Genomic DNA, 26,407 nt, shown 5'->3' on the forward strand with positions numbered 1-26,407 from the left:
ACCTCAAAGGGATCTTGGTTTCTATTGTGACGCTTATTTATGTATTCTATTATATATAACAATTAATGCAAAAGAAAAAGCCACCATCATTGCAGCTGTGCTCTTAAGAAAGCAGCAGCTGTTACCGGATGTTGCAAGCAGCCTCCTCCTCTAGAAGAGCATTAAGCAAAATCTGAGTACAGTACCCTGCTCTTCCTGGGGGCAAGACATGAAATAACTGATTTCTGGATCCCAACGGACTTGGGCATGAATTAAATGCTGAATCATTCAACCTTGCCAACAGTGGGCATTCACAGAGGCAGAAGAGCTGGGTCCTGCAGAGCTCTGGTTTTGAGTTCAGAGTACCTACAATGAGTAAGACTCCTCCAAGTTTGGCATTTCAAAGCTGGACACCCACTCGCTCGTGTCTACATTGGATAATCATAGAATGGTTAGGGTTGGAAATGACTTTAGGATCATCTAGTTCACATAAAACATGTAGATGATGACATCCACACCTTACTGGAGTTGCAAGAAGGCACCAACACCAGTGATGGAGACTACACAAGCACCCAAGATTCCTGCCTTTTCCAAGCAGAAGGTTAGATTGAGATGACTTTTTTTCAGCACAGAAAAAAAACTTTTTTCTTTGACTTCACTGATTACTCGAGACAACAACTACAATTTTTTCTGTCATCAATCCCTGGCACCTTGTTACGACAGATGGTTGCAGCCACGCGAATCATCACAACTGGATGCTGTGGGCTTTAAAGGCATATGCCCTTTCAGATGAAGAAGACAAGAGCATTCCAGGGTGCACTAGGAAAAGCATTATCAGCAGACCAAAGGAGGTCATCCTTCCCCTCTACTCTGCAGTGGTGAGACATCTGAGATGATGTATCAAGTACTGGGCTCCCTAGTACAGGACAGATACAAGCTTACTGAAGTGAGTCTAGCAGAGGGACAGGAAAATTATTATGGAACAGGACTATCCATCATACAAGGAGAGGCTGAGAGCTGTGGCTGATCAGCCTCAGGAAAAAGCCCAAGGTAGCTCTTATTCACATATACCTGACACAAGGATGTAGAACAGATATGGCTGATGTTTGTATTGGTTATAAAACAGTCTATATTTAAAAAATACGTCTTCAAAGTCATCAACAGACCAGGACTATTTGTAACATCTGGACAAAGCTGCAAACTTTTATCAAATCTTTTCCTTAGTTTGCTCTTTGCAGTTTGGTTTGGTCATAGACCAATACTCTCCAGCAACTCACTGTCCATGGACACTCACAGCAGAATTCCACATCTCAGCTTCCACACTGCATTTAGAGCTGAGTCTCTCTGCTTTTACTTGCATCATACTTAGATGTCAGCAAGGGAACTCTTGGTCTCCACATATTCAAGTGCTGCTCTTTTAACAGCCAGGACACTTTCTGTTGTACCAAATTTCTTCTCATAATCTAGGTAACGTTTAAAGAGGAATTTCATCTTCTTTGGTGCCAAGCTCAGGTGTACAACCCTCTCAAAGATGTCCCTGCAAGAAATCAAAGTGATTCAGAACACTGTGGTGGTGACAGCTCTCAATACAAGCCCCCAGTCTTGCCATTGAGCAAAGGGCAGGAAGTGAGGAAAGATATTCAACCTGCTTGAAGAAGATTCCTGACATCTAGCCAAACCCTCAAAGTAGAAACCTTCTATTTGCTTGCAGAACACTAAGGCTGCTGGTCAACTTAAGCTAAGATCCAGCCACTGTATTTGACCTTGTGTTTGTGAAGTAGATGTGGCTGGATCCATAGTGTAGGAAGCTGGACTTCCTTTTGTGAAGTCTCAGAAAAGAGAAGGCAAGAAAAAAAAAATCTCCATCTTCATGTTACAGGATACATAAGTGATTGATCTCCCCCTTCAGGTACAAGTCAATCCCTCTGGAGGGACAGAAGAACTTCAGTGCAAGTCCTCTGTTTCTCCCATGTAGGTCACTACTTACAAACCAAGCCTCTCTCTGCCTTATGGATCTCCTTGGAGTCTCCTCAGCCCTGACAAGGATAAGCACTTTCATACACCCCAGTTTTCTTTCTCTAGGTGACAAAAATCCTCTTTTGCTTTGCTCTAGGAAGCCCTATACATGCTGCAGGGTACCTCTGCTCTCTTCAGGTGTTGCTCCAAGCACTGTACTTTGTCCCTTCCCAGCCTCCTGTAGCACAACTCACCGTACTTCCTTCTGGCTGCCATGTTTGATCATGATGTCTATGTAGATGGACCAGATGTCTGTTCGCTTGGGATAGCTGCTGAGGGTGCTCTCAAAGAGAGCCTTGGCATGTTCTGGGTCCCCAAAACGGAACTCCAGCTGTGCAAACCTTGAAATAACATCCACATCTGGAACAAGTAATGACATGTTAGGGTACCACAACAGCTCTCTTCCTTATGAACAAACCCATGAGTGGCAATTACATAGAACAGAGGCAGGCACAGAGACAGCATCATCTCTACCCAGAGACAAAAGGCTCTATTGTAAAGGGGTTCTGGACCAAGGTGGAATCAGAATGGGAGAGAGAAGGGTCACACTTCACTTCCCATTTCAGCTCTTTGTAGGAGCCAGAAATTTATTCTTAAATTCAAAATGCATCTTGCAGCATCCATATGCAGCCCCACAAACCTCAGACTAGACCAATTAAACTTTTCTAGAGGGCTGTAAGAATTAAAGCACCCTTTGCTTTGGGTGCTTTGCTTTTGTTCACATCAGCAAATTCTATTACAGGAGGATTTAGCACTGATATCCACACTGAAGCTTCCCCTCCCCTGAGAGACAAGGGCAGCATGTTCAGCACCAACTAGTTGCACTTTTCACCTATTACAAACATTGTCACAGGCAAAGGTATCAGAGAGCAGACCATCTGCTTGGAGACCTGTCAAAACATGGTCCACATTAAGGACGTGGAAGAGTACTTACGTTCTTTGGTGGGCAAAGCCTTGAGAGCACGCTCCAAAAGCCTGTGTGTAGCCTCAGTCTGGCCTTGCTTCAGGAGGAAAGAGGCATATTTCAGCCACACAGACTTCTCCTGACGGAAACGCTTCAGCATCGTGTGGTACAATTCTTCTGCTTGCTGGAAGGGCAGAGTTGGGTTAGATCACGCAGATTCATAATGAAGCCATGTAGCTTTAAGACTTTTACTCTTGGCCCAGGTACATCCAAACACTTAGGCCAGAAAAGCAAGTATCAATAATTCCTTCTCTGCTGTCAATCATAACTATTAATTTCAGTTAGGAACAGGAGAGGCCTAACATCTGACATCTGTAAGTTTATACAGCCAGTATTGGTAGTTTACTACCAATGGCATGACTGGATAGGACACATAACTGGGATCTGCTGACACTATCTTACCTTGTACTTCTCAGAACTGGCATATATGTCACACAGATGCTGGAAGACTTTCAGAGGTTCATTGTATTGAACAGCTCTCTCAAAGACCTTCATCAGTGTCTCCTCAGTACCATACATGTTCTCCAAGTTCAGCAAAGCTACCCAGACATTCAGCTTCTCCTGTTCTTCCCTTAAAGCAGATGTAAACAAGAATATTTAGTCTTTTACCAGTCTTCATCCGCTTTTTGCAAGCCACCCTACAAAGACTCACTGACTTGTAGCCTGCCTCCAGCATAAAGGAAGGTGGCACACTGCTCACTGAAACACCACTTTTGGAACAGAGCACAGCAGTTGTTTCACACTACAACTTTTGATCGCTGCTGTTTGTAATTAAAAAATACAAGGATGATTCAAGAAAGCACAATATACTTAATCATGGTGTAGAGATGATTTAATATACAAGGGTGCAGTCCTATGAAAAAGCGATAGGAGTTTCACAGTTTGTTTCATCTTTTGACTTAAAGACAACGTCACTGGCAGCATTATGCTCTTCCAAACCCTTCTGGCTGTTCAGAAGTATGTGTGCACTCAGTGATACCCTGGGGGAGTTACTGCACCCATGAGCTGCAGCAAACAAGCTGCAGGCCAACTGTGGTGATTCAGGACAGACCTTCAAAGGGACAGCTAACAATTGCTACCATTTAATCCTTTTGAGCTCACTGAAACAGACTCTGCCACTCCACACTTACATGCATGCACACTGATGACACTACCAATGCTCTTCTCCCACCACAACTACCTCACCACCATCATTTATTCGTTGGGGCAAAGAAAGGCAGAAGCCCATTATTACCTGAAGCTGATTGTTTTAAGTGCTCTCTCTGCCACAGCTCTAGCCTTCTCAATCTCAGTAGCCTGGAGGTGGAAAGCCATGTACTGTAGCCAGAGAATGGAGCTGTTGGGACTGCTCAGCACCAGGCGGTCAAAGTCATCTGCTGACTGGGGCTGTCGACTGGGGTCCATCAGAGCTGCCTCTAATTTGCACAGCTCCTTCTCCTTCTTCTGCTTCTCTAGCTCCTTCTCCTTCTTTGTTTGTTTTTTCAGCTGAAAGAGCGAAAAAGGAGGACTGGAAAAAAGCAGGCACTACATGTGGGAACAGGCAGGCCTGCAGTTTTCACATGAAGAGATGAAGCCAATTGTTTAAGAGGAGGAAAATGGTACATGCACTCCAGCCCTTCACATCTCCAAGCAAAGCAGCAGTACATGAAATCTCATTTATTTTAATGAAATACATTGAGGGACCAATTACTTTGCTAGTCTTGCACCCCAACAGTAGGATTTACACTCCACCCCTCATTCTTCCATCTTTATCTCCTGGCCAGTGTTTACCACCACCATTCAACTCTGTAAAAATCCATAATACATGGGGAGAAATTGTGCTAGGCTGGGGGATATTGCTGGATCACTAGAGTGACTCAGGTCTAAATTGAAAACTGACAGTACCATAGCTCTCTGCACAATGCAGCTACACCCTGAGCAACAAAGCATCAGCAATGCATGGCCTTTGCAGAGGTGAGTTTTAAGGGACAGGAGAGATCCTGAAGAGCAAGCATTAAAGCAATTCATGAGCTTGTTTCTGGTTTTGTTGAATTGCTCACACGGGAAAACTCTTCTAAAACAGTACAGCATAAATGAATTTTTTGGTGGTTTTCTAAATAAGAGGACTATAATTTGAAAAGATTTTTCATCTTCAGGTTTTCCTGTAAATTTAAAACACTCACAAAGGTAAAAAACCCAAAGCTGACATCAAATACAAAAATTTCACTTTCATTAAAATGTTTTTTTTTGACCCTAAATAATTTTCTTTTCATGTCAACATGAGAAACCCTATTTTCATGCAGCCCTGCTAGGATAGGGGCTTTTGACCTCTGCTTCAGAGATTTCTGCTGCTAAGCTCAGTGCTTGGAGTAGATAAGGAAATTCTGTATTAGCTGTCAGAGATGTTCCCTTGGGTTAAAAGGCTTTGCTATGGGACAGAGACATGCAAATACCAAGACATCACATTACAGCCACCATGTGGTGTCTCCTGTCCAACAACGCTAGTACACAGTACCTTTGAGTGCGGATCCTCCTCCTCCTCGCTCTCTGAGCTCTCTTCCTTCTCATTCAGCACAGGTATATCCATGGCATTCATATCCTCATCCCAGGTGAAGCCCACAGAAACCTGCAGCCTAGGAGCTTCACCAGGTTTTCTTATCTGAAGGAACACAGGGAATGCCATGGTTTTTAATCTGAAGTTCTTACACTGCAACAGAACAACTGCTGTTTGCTTGTGGCTTCTCTCTGGCCAGTACTATTGACTTCTCATGCTTGCAACAGCCCACCAGCAAAACATTAAACTCTGGACACCTTTGGTGTAATTTAAACTCAATCTATCTCAAGCCATTTTCAGATGAAATATCTGAAATTCAGACAAATATCAGTCTGTGTGACTTCTGTCCAACGCAATGATACTTATTGTCATTCAAGTCAGAACTGACACAACTCAATAGGCCTGGAAAGTAATTTCAGGCTCAGGTTCTCCTCCAAACTTCTCACCTTAGATTTCTTTTTATCTGCCTCTTCCTCCTGGTCATCCTCCTCCTCCTCCTCCCGGTAATATACCTCAATTCCACTGTCATTTTCATCTGTGGGGCAGATCTTCCTTTTTTTTGGCTTTGCCTCCTGCAGCAAGAGGAAATGAATGGATGGTGGAGGGCAATAACTGGGATAAATCACAAAGGCAATTCTGACCACAAAGTTAAGAGTGACAGCAAGAGAAAGCGATGCCCTGGGCACAGCGCCTCCCGCTATCCTCTCACATAACAGAGACAACAGAGAATAAACCCATGCCCATGTACATATGGTGTCAAGACCAACCGGACAGGTCCACAGGCAACCTGACTGGGCTGCTAAGTTAACTCCTACCCAAACTGAATGTTTTTTTCTGATCTTCAATACAATTTAATCTTTTCCTTTCTACTCTGTATAATACCTCAGCCTGTTCCCAGTGGATATTCTTAGTCCCTCCGGCATGTGAGCCAACCAAGTCCTTTGGCATGTCCTGTGCAATCACATCCATACCTGCTCACTTTCAGAGCTTTTTATTCTCCGTTTTGTCTTCACCTTAAGCTGTTCTCTCTTCTCCCTGTCATCTGCCTTTCTTTTCTCTTCTTCTGCATCATATCGTGGTAGGCCCAGGGATTCAGGCAAGATGCTTGGCATCCCAGTATCCTCAGGCAGGAGAGAAAGCTCAATATGTTTTTCTTTACCATTTACACTGTGGTGCCAGGAGTAGCAGGAGACAAGAGGAAAAAAATAAATAAATATCAGAGCATTTACAATGACTACTATGAACTTCTTTCAAACCTTCCCAGCTTTTACCCTTCCTCTTTCCATTCTCTCCTCCTCCAGCATCTCCTTTCTACTAATTCATATCCCCTTTTAAAGAATGTTGGACCTACCCAAGCACCTTGGCAGTGAGCAGCTTTCCTTCAGGCAGGTATTTTTCATATAAGGAGCGTTTCTGTACAAAGTAAGGGCAGACATTCTGGAACAGTATTCGGCCCAGAAGAGAAGGGGACAAGCTGAGAAGAGGAATAAAACCGAAAATAAGTATTCCACAGTGGGAGAAAAATAAAAGCACAGTGATGGTATCTGTGGCACCACCAGTTCTATATAGCAACACACAAACTTTCCCTACTTTAATTTCGTAAGCTCAAGAAAGCAACGACATCTTGATTCCCAGGATGAAATGCATTTTGCAACATCACACTAAGCCAGAGACCACCCCCAAAACAAGATTCCAGAATCATCCATTCAAAGTAAGTTCTCTGAGACCCCTTATTTATCAGATTAATTTCCTTATGCTACTCACCCAAAGAATACACCTGATGAAGTGATTGATTTGACATAGCCTCTCACTAGCTGGCCTTTTTTAACATCCTTAATACATGTTATTTCAACATCCTCCACTTTGCTTTTGCTCTTTGGGTTTAGCCTAAAAGAAAAGAGAGTTTACATATCAAAGCACCTACCTGAATAATCCACGTCCTGCTCTGAATATCAAAAAAGAAATCAGTATTAACAACAGCTTGTGCTTTCCGGAAAATGTACCAGATCAGAGACCCTTCAGTTTATTCAGATGTACTAATGGACTATCTGCATCTCTCCCAAGCTATACATAACATTAGGAAACAGACATGCTGCTGTAAACAAAGCCAAACAAAACAGATCAGCCTGGCTTCCTCTGCCACTAAGAAAATGAGGAGAGTAAAATCCTATACGAAATTCTGCACAGCACTAGCTTGGGTTTTTTTCCCCACTTATTTCTAAGGTAGGTCATTCCAAATGCTTTAAGCTTTTTGTTCCTTAGAGAAGAAAAAGCAAGAGGCTCAGTTTTAAGAGATATTTAGGATCACATCTGCTATTTAATCAAAATGGTTAAAATGCAGCTGAACACTGAAATGTAACATGTTTGTATTGCAAATTCAATAGTGGAACTTTCCCTTTCTTCCCAAATAAATATACAAAAGAAGTTAGGCCAGGTCTGGAAACTACAATAAACAGGAAGATCAGCTCTACATTAAGGGTCAAACATCTCCATGCCAATACACAGGAAAATCTTTCTGAAGTAGGAGCAAGTCTCATCCTTAAAAAAGAAAAAAATTAAACCCCCTAGTCCTTGTCCCTTTAACACTTCACACTGGTCCACCTAAATCAAGTTACTGCATTTTACGATCCTTTTCTTCACTAGGAGATCAACAGACTGGAGGGATGACACATACCGGGATTGGCGGAGAGATAACTGGATTTTGCCATTCTCATTGGAGAGGACGTAACACCTGCATGGCAGAGTAAACAGAGAAAACAGAAAGCCTGTTAAAAAAAGCCACAGGTAAAATAATAGGTATTCTCACCAGCAGAATGATGCTCCAGAGGTAAGAAACTACTCTGTCCCTCGGTGCACCTGCTGTTTAACACAAGCTAGCTAACACAACAGTTCATGGAATCAGCTAAAGGGCTTTCCGAAACATATCTATTTGCTTTACCCAGTCTCTATTGCTAGTACGAAAGAGCTGAAGATTGTTACAGCTGAATCACTTGGTCTGTGGCACTCTCCAGCATTCCCAACCAGTCTGTGAAGTAGGAAAATGAAATTACTTGTGCATTACAAATGTAAAGACAACTGACTTGCTAAACAGCTCACAGAACCACAGCAGAGCTGGGATAACTGGCTTCCCTCACTCCCATCAGCAACTTAGCTGCTGCTCAAAACACAGTCCAAGAAGGGAGCTGAAAAGAGGCTTGTTCATATACAGAAAAGGTAAGGCTTTCACTCAAACACATATAAGGTCTTAAGTCAGCATTACTTTTAGCTACAGACTGAACCTGATGGGTCTGGCATCAGCTTATGACAGCAAAAAGCCTGTAACCAAAGGGGGATATTTCTAAGCCCTGCAGCTTGAGGGAACAGGAGAACTACTGACCTGACAATCTTGCCAGCTTTGAAGTCACCCAGAGGGTCCTCCGTGTAAGTATCACTCAGGTGAAAGATGCTGACTTTGCCAGTCTTCCCACCTGGCAGTGCAATGGTCAAACCAATGTGTGGAGTCACCTTTGTTACCATGCCTACAGTGATGGTGCCCTGCTCCAGCACCTGAATTCCTGGAAAAAGTAAAGGAGAAATAGAGCTTCACAGACTTCAAAAGTATGCAACCAAAGCAACAGGGGGAATGAGTCAGTGAAGCTGGTTTTAGTTGCTTAGCCACATATCAAACCCACCAACTTTTGGTAAGGTACAGTCTATGCATTCTCAGTTCACAGCAACATTTGCCTTGGCAGCCCAGACAAGGTCTCTTAGTTGCACAGTTCCAGATCCAGAATAACTGACAAATGATAACAGATGTACCGTCTCATGTCTGAGATCAGAAGGGAAGACGTTCATAAGGGCTCAAAGAGGGGCTTCATGCTGAGCCAGTAGTAAAGTGATTCTTTAATCTAAAGGTCTGACCACTCTTGCCTTGCATGCTGCTACATCTGGGCCAGAGTCACGGGAGTTATTTCTGTCCTGCAGGGAGGTACAGCTTGGCTCTGGAGTATAACATTTTCACTTCAGGGGTCAGTGCACATCAATCTCTGAATAAAACATAGGCGGTGGGGTCCTGCTGTGAAGTCTCCACTATACCTGTGAGTGACAAGCAGAGGTTTGTTTCGGTGACATCCGTTCCAGTCACCGTAGCTGATATTGCCTGGCCATTTCTGAAGCTCTTTTCTGGATGTTTCAAGACCTGAAAGACAGATTTCCACTTATTGCTAGAAAAAGAGCTTTGCACAACTCTGGTGTTTCTTCTATGAAGCTTTACAATTTCTAGGCACATCTTTGATGTATATACTTGACAGCATTGCTTTAATGGCTCTGCTGACCTGAGCCAAACCAGCTACAGGCATAGAACTTGCTTGTCAAGAGAGGTGCAGTGATGCCTGTAACAGAGTACTGGGTTATAAGTTCACATAGATGTCAGAAGCATCTGCAGTCATTACTTGCAGCCATGTGCATGGAAAAAATTACATTTAACTTTATCTGTAATGGCCTCTTACCTTGGTGTTCAGAGACAGCAGCAGATGAGGAACTCTTCCTCGAATGTCAGGGGCAACTTCTACCTCCAGCCAATTCTTAACGATGTTATACTGAGAAGATGGCACATAACCAGAGAAGACAACATGAGACCTTGGGGAAAAAACCCTTTCCTGGTGGGTTTGTTAATTTAAGGCTAGAAAGAACTACTCCAGCCTTAGCTCTTGCACCAAGCAAAAATAGTGATTTGGCTTCTACTCTTAAAAGCATAACACTGCTGTGATTCACAGACAAGTCCTCACAGGGGATCAGCAGCGAGAGTATTTTGTGCTGGTGGCATATGCAATTTCTCAAAGCCCCCTTTGCTAGAGTGCAGGGTGGAAAGCATCTGCTGGCAACACATAGGCATGTCAAAGAGGATGTGTCAGCTTGACTATGTTAAGCATAGAAAATGTGACTTCCTTCTCCCTTTAAGATGCTACACTTTGCATGGGCTACACTCAAAGCTAATGAAGACCACAGCAATGTCAGTGGTTAGGTTTGAACTAAGGCCCCTTGAGGTCACTCCCACTTGCTGCCTCCTAAGGCACTTCTTAGGAAGACTCAGACCTCACCTTTTTCACAAAACAGGTGACTGTCTGTCCAACACTGTAGAGTTCAAGTTTCTTGGTGGCACTGTCTTCTTTACGGCTCAGCACTGCTGTGATTTCCCCTTCTATTTCACTGTTTGCAAACAAAGAAAGAGGCTATCAGTAAGACAGCTTTGGTCCTAATGATGATGAAGCTAGAAGTTAGAAACCCAGGGGATTATTGTGACAATACCATTGTGACATTCATTCCCATCCCCTCCCCAGCTGCATCCTTCTACAGGGAATTAATTCTTCCCTGGATTTGAGGGAATCATTCTGACATGAACAGATATGCCAGACTCTAGACTGGCACAACCTGAAGCCAAAAGGACATTTAAAGGAAATCAGGTGCTAGGAGAGCTCTGTGAGGTTTAACACAGCTCACATGCTCAAGTTAGTGTGAAAGAGAGAGTAGGAGGCCTTGCCACACTGCATTCACGTGAAGATACTTGCTCACAGCCAGCTCCTTCACATATGGGAGGAGCAAGTGAGGAAACCCACAAGGATATAAGGTCTGTGAAGCACCTGAAGACAGCACAGAGACCAATACTTACCTTGGTCGAATGCTGAGCTCTGGAATGGACCGCGTGAAGTGTGGATGGGTGATAGGCAGGTATCTAAAGAACAGGAAAAAGAAATTTTCTCATGATCTCCCCAGACCCCAGTCACACACTTGTAATCCCTCTGCACTGGCAAAAGAAACCAGGTGTAAGCCCCCTAAAGTTACCAAAGCCTTCCTTCCAGTTCCAGTTTTTCCTAGTACTATTTCAATGGCAATTTAGGTACTCAAAATACTCCAGCAAAATTTAGCCCCTGTAGCCAAATCCTGCTTCTATTAAAGGCTTCTACTTGACCTTCAGAATTTAGACATCTTTTTTTCTTACAATCTATACTCAAGATAAATACATTGACACAGGTAGAGAGCTAGTTCACCAAAACCTGGACTTGGGATAGAATATAATAGATTTCCTCAGGGCTCAACTATTCCAGCAAAGGTAGCTGTTAACAGCATCTGCTGACAGAGGGAACAGCCTAGAACATCTGTTTTACCCTTATCATTCCCCAATAAGTAATATTATGTGCATGTTTTCCCACCTGTGAGTATTCACATCTCTGCCTCCAACGACTCGAGCAGTCACCTTCTGTCCAGCTTTCAGAGCAAACGTTGGAAAAGAGCCTATGGGAACTTCATCCAGAATCCGGGATGCATGGATTGAACCTGTCAGCTTGTCATCAATAGCAACTGTGACATGGGTTGGTTTGACAGATTTAACAGTACCAGTAACAACATCCCCCAGGGAAAGCGAGTGTTTCACAGCAGCAAGCACCTCTTCTAATGCTGTCTCAGATTCATTCCGGACCCTCACAAAAACATTCTTCTTTGCTGAGCCTTGTACTGCTAATAAGAGCCCATGGTCATTTTCCTTCACTACTTTTAAGGTTGCAAAGATTGTTTGTCCCACCTTCAGTTTTTCTGAGTCAAAGCGGAAGGTGTCGTTGAAGTGAGATGCTATGGGGATAGCTGCCAGCTGGCCTGTTTCCAAAGACACGATGGCAAACTCTTCTGCTATGTGCTGCACAATGGCATAGTGCTGGGAGTTCTCTGTGAGCCGCTAGACAGAAATGGAGAGAGTGACTTCTCCTGCTGAGACTCTGACTCCCTCCACTTTACCTCCCACAGTTCTCAAAGAGGAAGACAGCCCCCCACCAAAATGCATTAATCACCTAAAGTTTGCTAGATGAACAGAAACACACAAATCCAAAAACCAAACACATACTTGCTTGGCTCTTCGTTTTAACAGTTCTTCCCGAAGAGAAACATAGACCTTGGATGTGAGGGCATCCACATGAAGAACCAATGCCTTGGTTTTCTCACCAGGAATAATTTTTTTGTCTACAAATGAGAAAAAGGAGATTATCTCCTGATGATAGTGAAGAATTTTGAGCAACTGAGCTAGTAGCACATGACAGGAAGGGTTGCCTGTGCTACAGTTTAACTCCTGAACAACATAGTGATAAAAAGACTACTTAATTACTAATTAGAACCAAGTAACTGTAACAAAGTCAACTTAGTACCAAATGTATAATAAGTCTCTTTCAGAAAAGAACAGATTCCTCCAACATTAATGGCAAGGAGCTAATAAAAGGGGATCTTTCTTATTTGGAAAGAGTCTGATCCTTTCATGGAAGAACTATATTGATTTTATGAAGATGGAACTCTTCAATGCAGACAAGGCTGACTAAATACAAATTCAAGGTAATACGGGGTTTGAAAAATTATGCTAACATATGCACAAAAACATCATCACTTTAACTGCTGCTGGAAACACAGAAGTGCTGGGATATTACTCCTGCTGAAGTTAACAGTTTATATTGGTTTATTCATCATCTCACCATGTACTTGCTTGGTTCTGCAGGATATGGCACTTTTCTGCTTTAATTTTTGAATTGAAAAGTACCAAAATTGCAGACCTGTTTTAAAGTCCCATTGATTTAAAAGAAAAATTAACAGCAATTTCAGATAGAGCATACTCCAAGGAACGTATTTCTAAAATAAATAAATGAGCACACTGAGAAAGCTCCAGATTCTATATGTATTGTCTATATATAGTACAGTTCAACTAAGGATCTCAGAGCATAAACTTAGACCTTACAAGATACCCAAGATCTCAGGCAGGTTGAGGTCCAGTTCAGAGATGAGGCACCAGAGGCACAGGCAGGTTTAAAGGATAGGATATGTCCCAAATCATGCAAATGGATCAATAACACATTAGGAAACTACTCTTCGAGTCCATCCCTACTCTGATCAGACTCCTCCTGTTAGTTCCTTGTCATCAGAATTCATTTCAGGACAGAGGTTTCAAAGTACAAGAGTGAAACCCAAAGAAACCAAAGACAAAACTCTGACCTTCCAAATGGTAGCGAGTGGCTGTTACAGTCAAGCCTGTAACACAGCTGCCACTGAACAGTGCTGAGCCATCCTCCTTCACATCTTGCACAATCAGCTGTAGCTCCTTCCCAGGCACCAACTCACAAAGGCCTTGGGTCATGCTGGACTCCCCTAAATAAAAGGAAAAAAAAGTGGGAAGTCAGTATTACCTGTGTTGTTTCTTGGCAAAACAAAGACAACCTTCACATCGCTCAAGAGCGCACAAATGTTTATAGACACCTTCATAACAGAAAATAAAAGTTTAAACTCCTGAATCTGTAGAAATACAAAGTCAACACTAAGAGTTAATCAAAGCAGAAACACTTTCGTGACATGAAGGATCTGGTAATTTTCAAAAGAGTATTATCCAATCTTACAGAAACACTGGCACCTGGCATTGCATGCAGTAAAAGGTAAAAATAAAGGAGATTAATACTAAAACCAGAAAACAGAGCTGTCACTTCACAATTATAAGAAAGAAAGCATTAAAGACAAAAATGTTTTGTAACATTTGTAACAAGATGTCACTATAGGTGAAACCTGTAGAGTACTAAAAATTAATTACTGTCAGATTCAAATAGATAATCAGATAAACAAATAGAGACAATGCTTCCTGTGACACATAATTAAATGGTGAATCTACTGGCATATGTCCCAGTTGATTAAATTTTAGATTGGTTCATAAAGCAATTACAAACATTCACACCAAAAAAAACATCTTCAAGGCTGGAGTAAGGCTTTGGTCCACAGAGTATCAGGGGACTGGAGCACCTCCCGCATGAAGACAGGCTGAGAAAGTTGGGGCTGCTCAGCCTGGAGAAGAGAAGGCTGCGTGGACACCTCATAGCAGCCTTCCAGTATCTGAAGGGGGCCTATAAGGATGCTGGGGAGGGACTATTCATCAGGGACTGTAGTGACAGGACAAGGGGTAACGGGTTCAAACTTAAACAGGGGAAGTTTAGATTGGATATAAGGAAGAAATTCTTTACTGAGAGGGTGGTGAGGCACTGGAATGGGTTGCCCAGGGAGCCTGTGAATGCTCCATCCTTGGCGGTGTTCAAGGCCAGGTTGGATGAGGCCTTGGGTGGCATGGTTTAGTGTGGGGTGTCCCTGCCCATGGCAGGGGGGTTGGAACTAGATGATCTACAGGTCCTTTCCAACCCTAACTATTCTATGATTCTATATCCAATCTCACCCTGGCCTTTCTGATTTTCACCTTCACAGGCACTTCAAGGAACCCATCCTTTTGTACAATTGTTATCTCCCCTTCCTCTTTTGGTATATGGACCTCACAGTGTGTCTATTTTCCCCTTATTTTTAATTCTCTGAGATGTCTAGCAACCTTAAATGAAAAGAGTAGCTTCTCTGGCTTTTCTTAGCTGTAATTCCAAAAAGCCTTCTAGGCTTCAATGGCAGACACTGCAGACACGACCCTCTTCCAGTAAACCCCTCTTGGAAGCCATGTCTTTGCTTGAACAGACTCTTTCACTTAAAAGAAAATGGTTTTCCCTTTTTTTTTCCCCGGAGCCCCTTTTTTGTGATATGATCTCCTTTAGCAGAATACATGAAATCTTGTACCTCTTCTTCTCAACAAATTCCTGATTTCTTTCATCTCCTTGAAATATTGATTCAGTAGGGCAAAGCTCTCTGCAGCAGAATCGCCTGAGCTGCACTCTGACACCTTCAGATTGAGGAGCACACGCTGCTTCTGCTCATCAATGCTCATCACCTTTGCAATCACAGTCTGTCCCACCACAAAGTGGTCCTTAGTGTCCGTCACAAACTTGTCACTCATGCTCTATGCAAAGAAAACAAAGGAGCATGGGTTACTGAGCACAGCTGCTAGCTATCAACCACCTGCAGTGCTGCTGACAACACGGGTTTATGTTGAGACTTCATGAAAATGCATAAGGAAATTCAACAGACTACCGAAAAGGCATCAATGAATATTAATTATTGAAGTCACATGAAATCCTTGCTGAAACTTAAGCACACCTGAATAAAAGTCCTTAGTTTTATTTTGGAAGTGAATTCAAACACAAACTTAAAAGCAGCTTTTACCCTCCTGCGGGAAGCGGTGCAAACACAGGATCCACAGCCCTGTTTGTTTGCTCGTTATGGTACCTTTGCCAAAAGCCATGTTCCAGGCATGACTGATTAAATACATGCTGTTTACTGAAGTGAGTGTATTGTTTACCACTTTGGGTGCCAGTCCTGTCACACCAAAAGGGAACTCCACAAACACTCCAAAAGGCATCACATTCCTCACGTAACCAATCAACAGCATCCCAGGCTGGATTTCAGAGAAACTTCTCACAACTTGCTCCTCCTGTATGGCAGAAATCACTGCAGACTTTCTGCTCAAGATCTGAACAACCAGTTAGGAAAAATGGGAAAAGATGAATGAAAGGAGCCTGATACCAAGCAAATCTCTTCATGCTGCTAACCACTGAGCTAGAGCACTTTTTGGAGGTTAGACAGTTCAGGAACTCAAAATCTCACAATTCCAATTTCTGTCTTGATCTCTCTAAACTAAAATTTAGCAACTGTTGTCTCTTAAGCTGCTCAGCATTAAAGATGCATGTTTCACACTAGCAGAAATGTTAACTTTCTAAAATTTCAGTTCTCATTTTTGGTGTAAAAACAGCAAGATTTCTGCTCATACTGTGATATTATTAACAGCCCAGAAGCTGGTTGGGAAGATCAATCAATTCACAACCAAGTCCTGGTTCTGGCAGGATTCTAGCAGCAGCTGAGCCTCACTTCTAACACAAGCAAGTTATAATAATGACTGTTCGAAGCACCGATAGTTTGACAGGCACATCCACCTCAACACACTCACTAGTGTTTCTTCTGTTTGTTGCAGATACTCTGGATTCCTGACATACACCTCCTCCCCACTTCTTTGTTTGACTGGTTGAGGTGGCAAAGGATACAATACGCTCTCCGTTGTCACTTAGGCACATAACTCTGGGCAGGACATCTCCCTCTTGAAGACAATGCCACAGGAGCTTGCAGGTAGCAACAAAATCAGAGAGGTGCACTGTGGGAATTGAGGCTATCACATTGCCTTCATCTTCCAAGATAGAAACCTCTAGTCCATTATCTTTCTTCTTCAAGACTTTTACATCAACCATCTGAAAAGAGAACAAATAGTGATATAAAACTCCAAGTGTCTTTGAAGTTATCCCTTTCAATGCACTGGGTACCAAATGCTGTGCTGCAGGGGCTCTGACACTGCCTCCCATCTATGTACGAAAAAAATCTCACATCAACAGGGCTGTGCCTAAAAAGCACATCAACATTGATAGTAAAATAAAAAAGCAACTCTCAGCTACCAGAGAAATCTAGAGCTACTAACATTCTTTTGGTTATTATTTGAAGGGTGAAGGGAGTAATTTAAACAAGATTAGTACTGTCCTGTTCCTGCATTAGCAATATCTGCAGGGTGCTGGAAACTGTGTTAATTCCAAAGACAACAAGGAAGCACTTAAAAACATTTTTCTGAAGCTGTGTTTTTCCAGAGAGCAAAAGCAACTGCTTTTGGAGTGAGAGTATCAGCAGCATGCAGAAGAAAGAGGACTCCACCTAGGAAAAGGAGCACTAATTGGTACCTCCACAAGGACTGCTCTGGGACTCCTTTATTCTGACCTCTGACAACAGTGATTTTGATCCAGGAGACCAACCACACAATAAAAAATGCACATTTAATGCTAGCTCCTGGCAACCAACAGATTTTCTTCAAAATTATATCAAATCGCTTGGAAAACAAGTAGGAAAAGGTAAAAAAAGGAAGCTGTCACTGAATTCAATACCTCTCCTATTTGATATTTCACTTCCTGTTTCTTCTTTGGAGTACATTCCTTTTTGTCGTCCAGGGCAGGTTTGCTTGATAACCTGAAGGACAACAAGAGTCTTTCCTGCTGGGGCTCACATTTTAAGACCATTACTTTAACAACCTGTAGCAAAAAAAAAAAAAAAAAAAAAAAAAAAAAATATAAAACAAAAGTTTAATTCACCTGATACTCCTCCATCAGTGTGCTGCCACTTACAAAATGAGACTGGAAAACACATACAAAGTATACTTTTTCCTTACTCCTAAGGGTAGCAGGCCAGTGGCGATAATTTAACAGGTTCAATCAGAGACAAATGTCTTTCTGATCACACAGATGGAAAATGAAAGTACATAATAATTAAATTACTTGTTAAAGTATGCTCCAAGTCTATAGCAGAGTTGAGAATAAATTTCAGATCTCCAGATTTACAGTCAGAAATCTTGACTAGAAAATGACCCTTCTCTTTAGCCAGCCAAACAGCAGCATTGAAGACAAATAAAAGCACCAGGAAAAAAAAAATAAGAGAAGGTTGAGATCTGTATAAGCTTGCTCACAACAGAGACCAGAACTTGGTGAGCAACATGGTTCCCAGAGCATCTGGTTTAAGATGTGTAGGATTTGAAACAAACAGGAAAATTAGAATCATGCAGAGGCAGAAAACCTCATCTTTCTGATTCTATGGGTAAGAGTTTTAAATTCCTCAGAAGAAACTGCAGCCTACTCTGTATCACATACTGTGGTGCTTCCCGCACACCATAACAGACAGCCTAGAAACAAAGGTCTGTGAAATACTCAGAGCTACCTCTTTCACAGCCTAATGTGCTTACATGGGGTACGATAATTACTTAGAGTGAAAGAACATAAACATCTCTTGGTGTAGCTGGTTCCTCAAGGGAAAAACCCATGTTGGAGCCAAATCAACTGCAGATTTCTCTTTTGCATTCAAACACAACGCATGGCATCAGTACAGTAATTACCTGTCCTTCATGGAAGACTTTATCGGGACAAGATATGGGTTCTGAGCTCAGCTCATTCTTGGGTACGAGACCTTTGACATCATTGTAGAACTTCACAATGCAGCCAAATTCCCTTGCACACACCACAAAGCCATGTGTGATCAGACCTGGTTTTGCATCTTCATAATTGGAGAGGACTGGAAGCTTTGATTGAACAAGATTTTTCTTTAAAGTAAGGATCAGCTTCTTTCCTGAAGGATTGCACTCCAGCACCTGCAAGAATGGAGTACAAAAAGGTTCAAAAAGCTTGTCTGCCATTGCCTGACCAATTCAGCCACTAAGTACTCAGAACAAAAGCTGAAGATCCTGTCTGGCAGCTCTCACCCGACATCTGACTTGATCTCCTATGCTATACTTCTTTTCAGGCTGTTTCAGGATCACATCAGCAAGATGCATAGATGGCACAAGCCCTTTAATTGCATCAGTGACTTTCACTTGCATCCCAATGGGTTTCAGAGCAAACACTTTACCCTAGAACAGAAAATAGGAAAAAGATCAGTAAACATAACATGAAAAGCTGACCATGCACAGGTAGCAAACAGTCAAGACACTGCATTACCTATTATCACCAAATCTTATCACCCTCTGAAAAATAAAATCTTAGTCCAACCCACACTCCACCCAATCAATCTGACCCATTAACTTTTAACCATTCCATAAGGTTGTTTTACAGACTCTTTTCATTAAGCATAGGCTACTTCTGCAAAATCCCAATTGACTCTGGCAAACTAGAATTGTTTCCAGAGACATATGCAATACAGTCATGACTCAGACATAAGAACGATAACTGAGTTACTTTCTGCCCAATAGCTAACTGCAATGGTCCACACATGAACTTTTTTAATTTGAGTGCAAGGTGAGTTTCAGTTTCTTTCTCTCAAGTCTTTCTAAAAATGTATTCATGGACATAAATGACTGACCATGGCTAAAATTTGATTCCTTTGGCAGCACCATGAATCATCCAGCTTTTGCTGGACAAAATGGGGAATGAAGAGTATTGCATTCCATTAGAGTCCTGCAAGAACTGAGTCTTTCTCAATTTCATCTCTCTAGTCTGGATCAAAAGTTGAACACACATATTAGGCAGAGAAAACGCACATTAGCTATATCATTGTTCTAAGAATAATGATCACACAGCACTTACTGTTTAAGTCCTTCAGAAACATACCTGCACCACATCCCCTGTGTGGATATCTTGGTATTGCAGAAACCGGGCTTCAATAATCTGACTAGGAAAGAGACACAGCAAGAGATGACCAGTCAGCTTTAAGGAAGCTCAGGACAGGAGACAGTCCCTTACTTGCCCTGTCCCAAATATCCATTATCCCAACACACACACACCCCCATGCTCCACAACTCCAGAGTTCTATGTTTCACTCTAACTGACCCACCTCCCAAAACATCTCTCTGGATATAAAGTTCAGGGAGGCTCACCAGGCTCCATTCCAGGTGACAGCCACACAGTTATGGCCACCAGCCATGGCTCTATGAAAGGAAAGCCCATCATCCACACTGCTTAAAGCCACAGAGATGGAATACTAAGATGGAAGAGAAAACTGGTCTGGGACTTGGAAGATCAAGGTTCAATTTCCTGTCAGCTAGCCTTCTGACATGATTTCGGCAGAAGTAATTTAGCCTCCCTGTGCCTCAGCTCACCAACTGAGTTACAAAGACCGCTGCAGCAAAGCAATGTTGCACTATCAACCACCCACTTCTAATACTTCAACCAATGTTCTGGAAGAATCTATGAAACTTACTACTTCAGAGATACAATACACATCTCATCCATCAGGCTGTAGTCAATGATTCGACATTTATGTTTGCATCCTGCTTTAAATGCCCCAGGTTTAAATGATTTTCTGGTTTTTGAAAGATGTTTCAACTAGAAAAAACAAATTACAACTTAGCGTTTAGAAAACAGAAGCACTGATAGAGCCCTGAGGTTGAAGTGGTAGCATCTGACAAAACTGTTCCTCTACACACTCTATGAAGCAGATTTCACCATTTCTTCCACAACAACCCTCTTACATTTCAACCCAAACAAGGGGAGGAATGATCTGGCAAACAACTTCCACATTGTCTTCATTTTGTTGTATTTGTCTTCTCCTAGCCTCCCTCCCCAGCAGGCCAAGATAGCTATGGAGGACTTGCCTCACTACCCTGACACTTACCCGTGCAAATGCAAGAGTGCCATCATCAAGCTCAAAGACAGCACCAAACTGCTTGTAGAAAGCTTTCACTGTCGACTCCTCCACCACTGCCCCTATGCGATCATTGGAGACCTGGTCTGGGGATCCCCCAGGGTGGAGGAAGGCCTGCCGCAGAGTGAGCCGCACCACCTTGGAGGTGGGGTTAATAGAGATGATGCAAGCTTTCACCTGGGAGAAGAAAATACTGTGCTCGTTAAACACAAGCTTGTAAATAAAAGAGCAGAAAGTCACACTGCTCATGTTTTCAGACATTATGCTTGGTACCTGAACTCTCTGTCCATGCACAAATACCTTTCAGTATTTACTACTATGACATCACTTCAGTTTTAATAGCTTCACAGATGAGGGAGTTTTGCTTTTGTCTGTTGTTTACAGACTAGTCTGGTACCAATGAAGTGAGGCAAACATGACCGCAACAAGTAATGTTTCTATCACTTGCAAGTCTCTCATGCTTCCCAAGTCAGTATTCCATTAGCCCAGGAATTACTTTGCTCATTACAACTCTAGAGTAGCCATGATAATAATTCAAATAAAAGATGAGAGAGGCAGCTATCATCAGCAAGATTTCAGACATTATTCCACAGAAATTTTGGAGAAGATAAGAGATGTTGTAAGCAATATACCAACTCCAGCCATCCTTCACTCTTCTTACCACTTGATCTGGAGAATAGCTTGTGGATTTCTCTGGGTCCATGTGCATGAAATCCACAATGCCAGTGAAAAAAGACAGAAAGCTCAGTTTGATCCCAAGTGGGGCCACCTAGGAAGGGGAAGGAAAAAATGCCAAAATAAGATTTTGACTCCATTTTCATGCAGCTCAGAGAGCAATTCACAGGTTTCACAGAAAGGCACTGCCAGTGCCAATCAACAAGCACAACACAAGAAACCAGAAAACCTCTAACGATTCTGCTTCCTACCTTGTTTTGCAAAAACTACCCTTGAGATTTTTGATAATATTGTGTATATTCTGAAGACCACTGCTAATCTGTTGAATACTTTACCTAGGTAAATGCCAGAGAAGGACAAAATGGATCCTGTTCTGCTTCAAGCTTCATCACCAACTTCAGGCTGAAGCCTTTATACTCATGGCATCACAACCAGGACTGAGATCACATCTCAGATAAAAGATGTGGTGCAAGTGTCTAGTAGTTAATACTGTTTGCTACTGTAAAGTAATTAAGCCCAAGTACAAAATTTTCCAGAACATAAACTTCCATCTCTATTTCAGCTGTCTCTCTGTCTCAGCAAGGCTCAAACACAGCACACCCCCAAATCAAGTCCCAACCAGAGTTTACCTTCTGCACTCGAGCTTTCACCACCAGCCCTGGCAATAAATTAGAGAGTGACCAGTTCTGTCGCTCTGTTGCAAGGGATGAAGCAACCTCAGATCGATCAATGGACAAAAGGACCACTCTTCCCTCGTTCTTTACTTCCATAACGACACAGTTCAGATTCTGGCCTATTTTCAAGTCAGACCCTACAAGGACAAGTCACAGCATAAAACCTCCACCAGGAACATTCAAGGATTCCCTTCCACTCTTTCCAAACCTTTTTCAGAGTTTCCTCTATTTTACAAGATTAGAAGTTCTCTCAATTTAAGTGAAGTCTACTGCCATCAGGGATGGACAGACTTGGAACAGTAACATAATCTGTCAGGCAACAGGCTGAAACCCAGCAGTTTGCTGCAGACCACCCACAAAACTGTTTTCAGCAACTTGCAACGATTCCACATTGACCCAATCTCACTGAGATGCACTAACACCACATATAAAACAAGCTTTAATCAGCCATTCTCCACCTCACTTTTAACTCCTGTACTATTTCTTACCACTCTTGACTGTTTTGATGTAATTTTGGGCTTTCTGACGAGGCAGGAAAGCATTAGTCCCACTGACTCCAATATCAATGAGGTAGCCATGGTCTTCCACACTAGACACGAAGCCAGAGAGCAGCTGATGGGAGAGAAGCAATTCAGTAATGTGATAAAACACCTGGGTCTTCAGACAATGTACATCTGCTAAGGTATTTCCCACCCAAGTACTCACTTGTTTCATAGGACAGAGAACTGATGTTTCCACAGCAGCAGAAAGAACACTATATTATTTCTTACTATACAGCTCATATGGCAGTGAGGTCTCAGCTCTACCCTTACTTGACTACGTATGTATGGATTTCATAAACCAGAAAGGAAAAAAATTTTGATGCTCAAAACCAGCAGTTGGTCTAATTGCAGGCCCATGCACACAAAAACTAAACAACTAAGCAACTCTGCAAGGCATGTTAAATACCATTCTATGCATAAGTAATGAAGAAATCTACCCAGAAAGAAATCATTAAATAACTTGTCCATATCAAAACAGAATCAGGCAAATGGGTTTCATGAGAGATAACCTAGAACCAAAACCCAATACTCTTCTCTCCTCCCAGGTCTCCTATGGTGGGAGGAACTCCACATTCTGCTCTGATCTCATGCAAGGCCAAACTGAAATGTTCCCCCATGCATTATGCAAGAGGCCCCCCCTAAACCTAGAGAGGCTGTGACAGACCCAGAACACGTACCATGCCTGATGCTAGTGCTGAAGCATTCAGACCCTTATTGACCTTCTTGGGGTCAATCGATAATTTGATACTTCGACGTCCATCAGCACTCTTCTCAATAGTGGTCACAATACACCTGACCAGTGTCCCTGGAGAATACAAGTCCACGAGTGAATTCAAGTCCTGCCCAGAAAGATGATCAAGAGAAAAACATAAAAATTTTATTATTTTACATAATATAAAGAGATGTTGTGATTTAACCCCAACCAGCAACTAAGTACCACGCAGCCCATCACTCACTTCCCCACCCCACCACCCACCCAGTGGGACAGGGAGGAAAATCAGAAACAGATAAAACCCATGGGTTGAGATAACAACACTTTAATAGCTAAAATATCTTGTTATCATGATATTATATAATAATAATATATATATTATCATGATAAGCTGTTATCATGAAAAGGAAAAAGAAAGACACAAACTCCAAGAAACACAACTGATGAACATTACAATTGCTTGCCACTCCACTGAACAATTACTTTCTTTCTAGCAAACAGCATCATCAGGTAATTGCAAACTTGCTTGGAAAAGCCAGTTCCCAGTCAAGGTCAGTCTACATCAGCACTACACAGCAGCATGTTATATTCATCAACACACAGTTAAACTGCAAGCACTGTACTACTTGCCATGCCCCTCAGAAACACTTGCACCCTCACATCATTTTCCAACCACTTCCCTAACTTCTTTGCATCATTGCCTACAGCCAGGGATCAGTATTTAGCTTCAGCTGCAGACAGGCAACACAAATCTCTTCATGTTCAACAGGCTGTCTATAAAGTTCAAGGATTATTTAGGCACAGCTAAGGCAATACAGGCAATCAAATTCAAGTCAGCAGCAAGACACCCATAAAGCAGGATCCTAAGCAAGACTTCAGGGTTGGTTCTGAGGTACTATTAACAATCCCTAGCTCCCAGGCACAGTCACAGACACAGTCCAAGGTCTTACCTCCACAAGTTCTCCTTGGGCTACTTGCTTGCTCAGCAATTTGCTGTAGGCATCACTGATCTGTGTGACCGGCACAAATCCTAAAAGTCCACTGGGCAGACTCACGACTAGCTCGTAGTCACTGACCTCTTTTACACAGCCAAGGAGCAGCATCCCCTCACAGAGTGCCTGGGAAAGCAGGAAGAATATTATACTGTGGTTATCTTGACAAATCATGGATAACAAGATGGTAAAGACATTTCTGTCTTTACCTTAGTGAGGAAGAACATGCCATTTTACATAGCCCAGAAGAGAGATGCATACAAATCAAACATTTTAACACAAACCTCAATCATCAATGGCTCAATAGTCACAAAACCTTCTTTAGCAGCAGCTATGTTGTCTGCCTTGAACTTTTTTTGCTTTCCTTGATCCTTTTGGCTCCTTTTTCTTTTCTGGGATTTTTCTTCATGGTGAATCTAAAGCAGATTATAAGCAGAGAGTGTAAAATATAAAAGTGGATAAAGAGATGAACTCTGCACTAAGGGAGAACTCCACTGCCAGGACTAAAAGTAGACGCAAATACTAGAATTGAAGAGAAAAAGAGAATCACCCTGGTAACTGCTATAGACCTACATGTAAGTCTTCCAAAATAACTCCTTTGGGCTGAAGCTTATAATTTATGAAACTGTGAATCTTGGGAATGGAAGAGAGTGGCACAAGATCTGCACCACATGACTAACAGAAAGACCAAACTTAGTCTACGCCCACTAACAGCAGCCTCACTACACAAGCACCTCAGGGGAAAAAGTGCTTCAGGATAGTTAAAAAGCTAAAGCCTGCTCAGTAATTTTGATCTAACTTTTTCTGTTACCACGCTCAATATGCATCACACATGGGGGAACTTTAAGCGATCAGGAGAAAGGTAGATGTCAGACATTATCTCTTGTTGCAAGTCCCTTCTATCGTTTGTTATAGAAGTGAGGGACAGGAAGGACTGCAGGTCATATTCTGAGAGTGGAAGAGCCCTGAGTTAATCAAGAAGACACAAATAACATACATCGAACAAATTGTCCCGCTCTAACTTTGTGTTGGGTGTTTTTCCCTCTGTGGGTTTTTTCTGGATGCCCCCTCGAGGAAAGTTTTCTTCCATAGATGCCATGTTTGCACTTCTATAAGACAAATGATAAAACAGAAATTCAATGTGCAGTTGTTAGGCTTGTTCCTCATAAACACTGAAGAGATAAAAGAGTGAACTACCCCCAAACTAAGAGAGAATTCAGATTACAGTTGGTCATTGACAGAACATAATCTCTGAATGTATTTAACATTTGATTACACTAATTATTGCAGTGGTCCACCTAAATACATACATCCCCAACACTTTTTACTATTACCCAATTCTACAGGGTAATAAAGACTAAAGTATTACTTTTTAAAGCGTATAGATGCACCACATAGATATTCATTAAACTGTTTGAACCATAATTTTCCTGAACAATCTTCATTCAGTGGACAAGCCAAAATTACCAGCTTTAGTCACAAAGGAAAAAGTTATGAATGAAACTCTAAGCAAGCATGGTATGCAGTTTTACTTTTTGGATACCACCTGTAAAGGTGTAAGCTATAAGATATATACACATACACATATATAAAATAAAATCTATCCTATAGAAAATATTTTATATAGACAGAACTATAGAGTAGCTCTATTGCATACATATAACAGAATCATAGGATTGACTAGGTTGGAAAAGGCCTTTAAGATCATCAAGTCCAACCTTTACCCCTGGAATGCCTAGTCCACCATGTCACTAAAATAAATATGTTTAACCTTACTACACTTCCATCAATAAACAACACCTCATTCACTAGGTCACAATCCACATGCTATGTATTACTTTAGTCAACAGCACATCTACAGAAATCTGCACTGAAACAAGACACTGTCAAATTTAAAGCAGTCTGTTAGACACAGAGAACTCATTTAAACGAGAAAGCAGACATAACATTGAAGCTCACGGAGGCACGCTTCAGGAGAGGGCTCGCTAAGCCACAGAGACCCCTTCCCCCGCCGGTACCCGAGGCACGCCGCACAGTGAGAGCGGGCAGGGCTGGAGCTCTGCCCGCAGGGGCCTCACCTCCCCGGCCACCGCCGCTCCCTCCCCACAGCGCCTCGCTCGCCGCCGCCGGGACACCGCGACTGGGACCCACACGCGAAAGCAGCACCTGCTGCCGGAAGCGGTAGCTAGGACAGGAGGCAAAGGTCAAACGGAAGCAGAGAACCACTCCTCAGCCAACCAGGAGG

General features: G+C 42.3%; 1 protein-coding gene across 3 annotated transcripts; it reads right to left on the bottom strand.

Moving 5' to 3' along the window:
- Positions 1 to 1,083: 1,083 nt before the first annotated feature.
- PDCD11 (programmed cell death 11) lies at positions 1,084 to 26,320 on the bottom strand. 3 transcript variants are annotated; one of them, XM_080621186.1, is made up of 36 exons: positions 26,241 to 26,320; positions 25,160 to 25,271; positions 24,447 to 24,578; positions 24,121 to 24,288; positions 23,136 to 23,297; positions 22,405 to 22,528; positions 21,872 to 22,053; positions 21,229 to 21,336; positions 20,538 to 20,744; positions 20,124 to 20,248; positions 19,535 to 19,595; positions 18,691 to 18,837; positions 18,328 to 18,579; positions 17,330 to 17,473; positions 16,451 to 16,651; positions 15,712 to 15,882; positions 15,093 to 15,312; positions 13,494 to 13,646; positions 12,364 to 12,479; positions 11,681 to 12,198; positions 11,140 to 11,202; positions 10,571 to 10,679; positions 9,980 to 10,069; positions 9,567 to 9,669; positions 8,869 to 9,046; positions 8,167 to 8,223; positions 7,257 to 7,379; positions 6,844 to 6,966; positions 6,464 to 6,659; positions 5,939 to 6,064; positions 5,454 to 5,597; positions 4,194 to 4,444; positions 3,362 to 3,530; positions 2,930 to 3,083; positions 2,190 to 2,355; positions 1,084 to 1,516 (listed from the first exon to the last, which is right to left on the bottom strand). In XM_080621186.1, the coding sequence occupies exons 2-36, from the start codon at positions 25,259 to 25,261 to the stop codon at positions 1,345 to 1,347; spliced, it is 5,517 nt and encodes a 1,838-aa protein (XP_080477312.1). In that variant the 5' UTR covers positions 25,262 to 25,271; positions 26,241 to 26,320; the 3' UTR covers positions 1,084 to 1,344. The 3 variants fall into 3 exon arrangements, with proteins under 3 accessions (XP_080477312.1, XP_080477313.1, XP_080477314.1); XM_080621187.1 differs by having other exon boundaries at positions 26,122 to 26,259; XM_080621188.1 differs by lacking the exon at positions 9,980 to 10,069.
- Between the last annotated feature and the right edge of the window lie 87 nt (positions 26,321 to 26,407).

Source organism: Psittacula echo, assembly GCF_963264785.1.
Source record: "Psittacula echo genome assembly, chromosome: 6".
NCBI lineage: Eukaryota > Metazoa > Chordata > Aves > Psittaciformes > Psittacidae > Psittacula > Psittacula echo.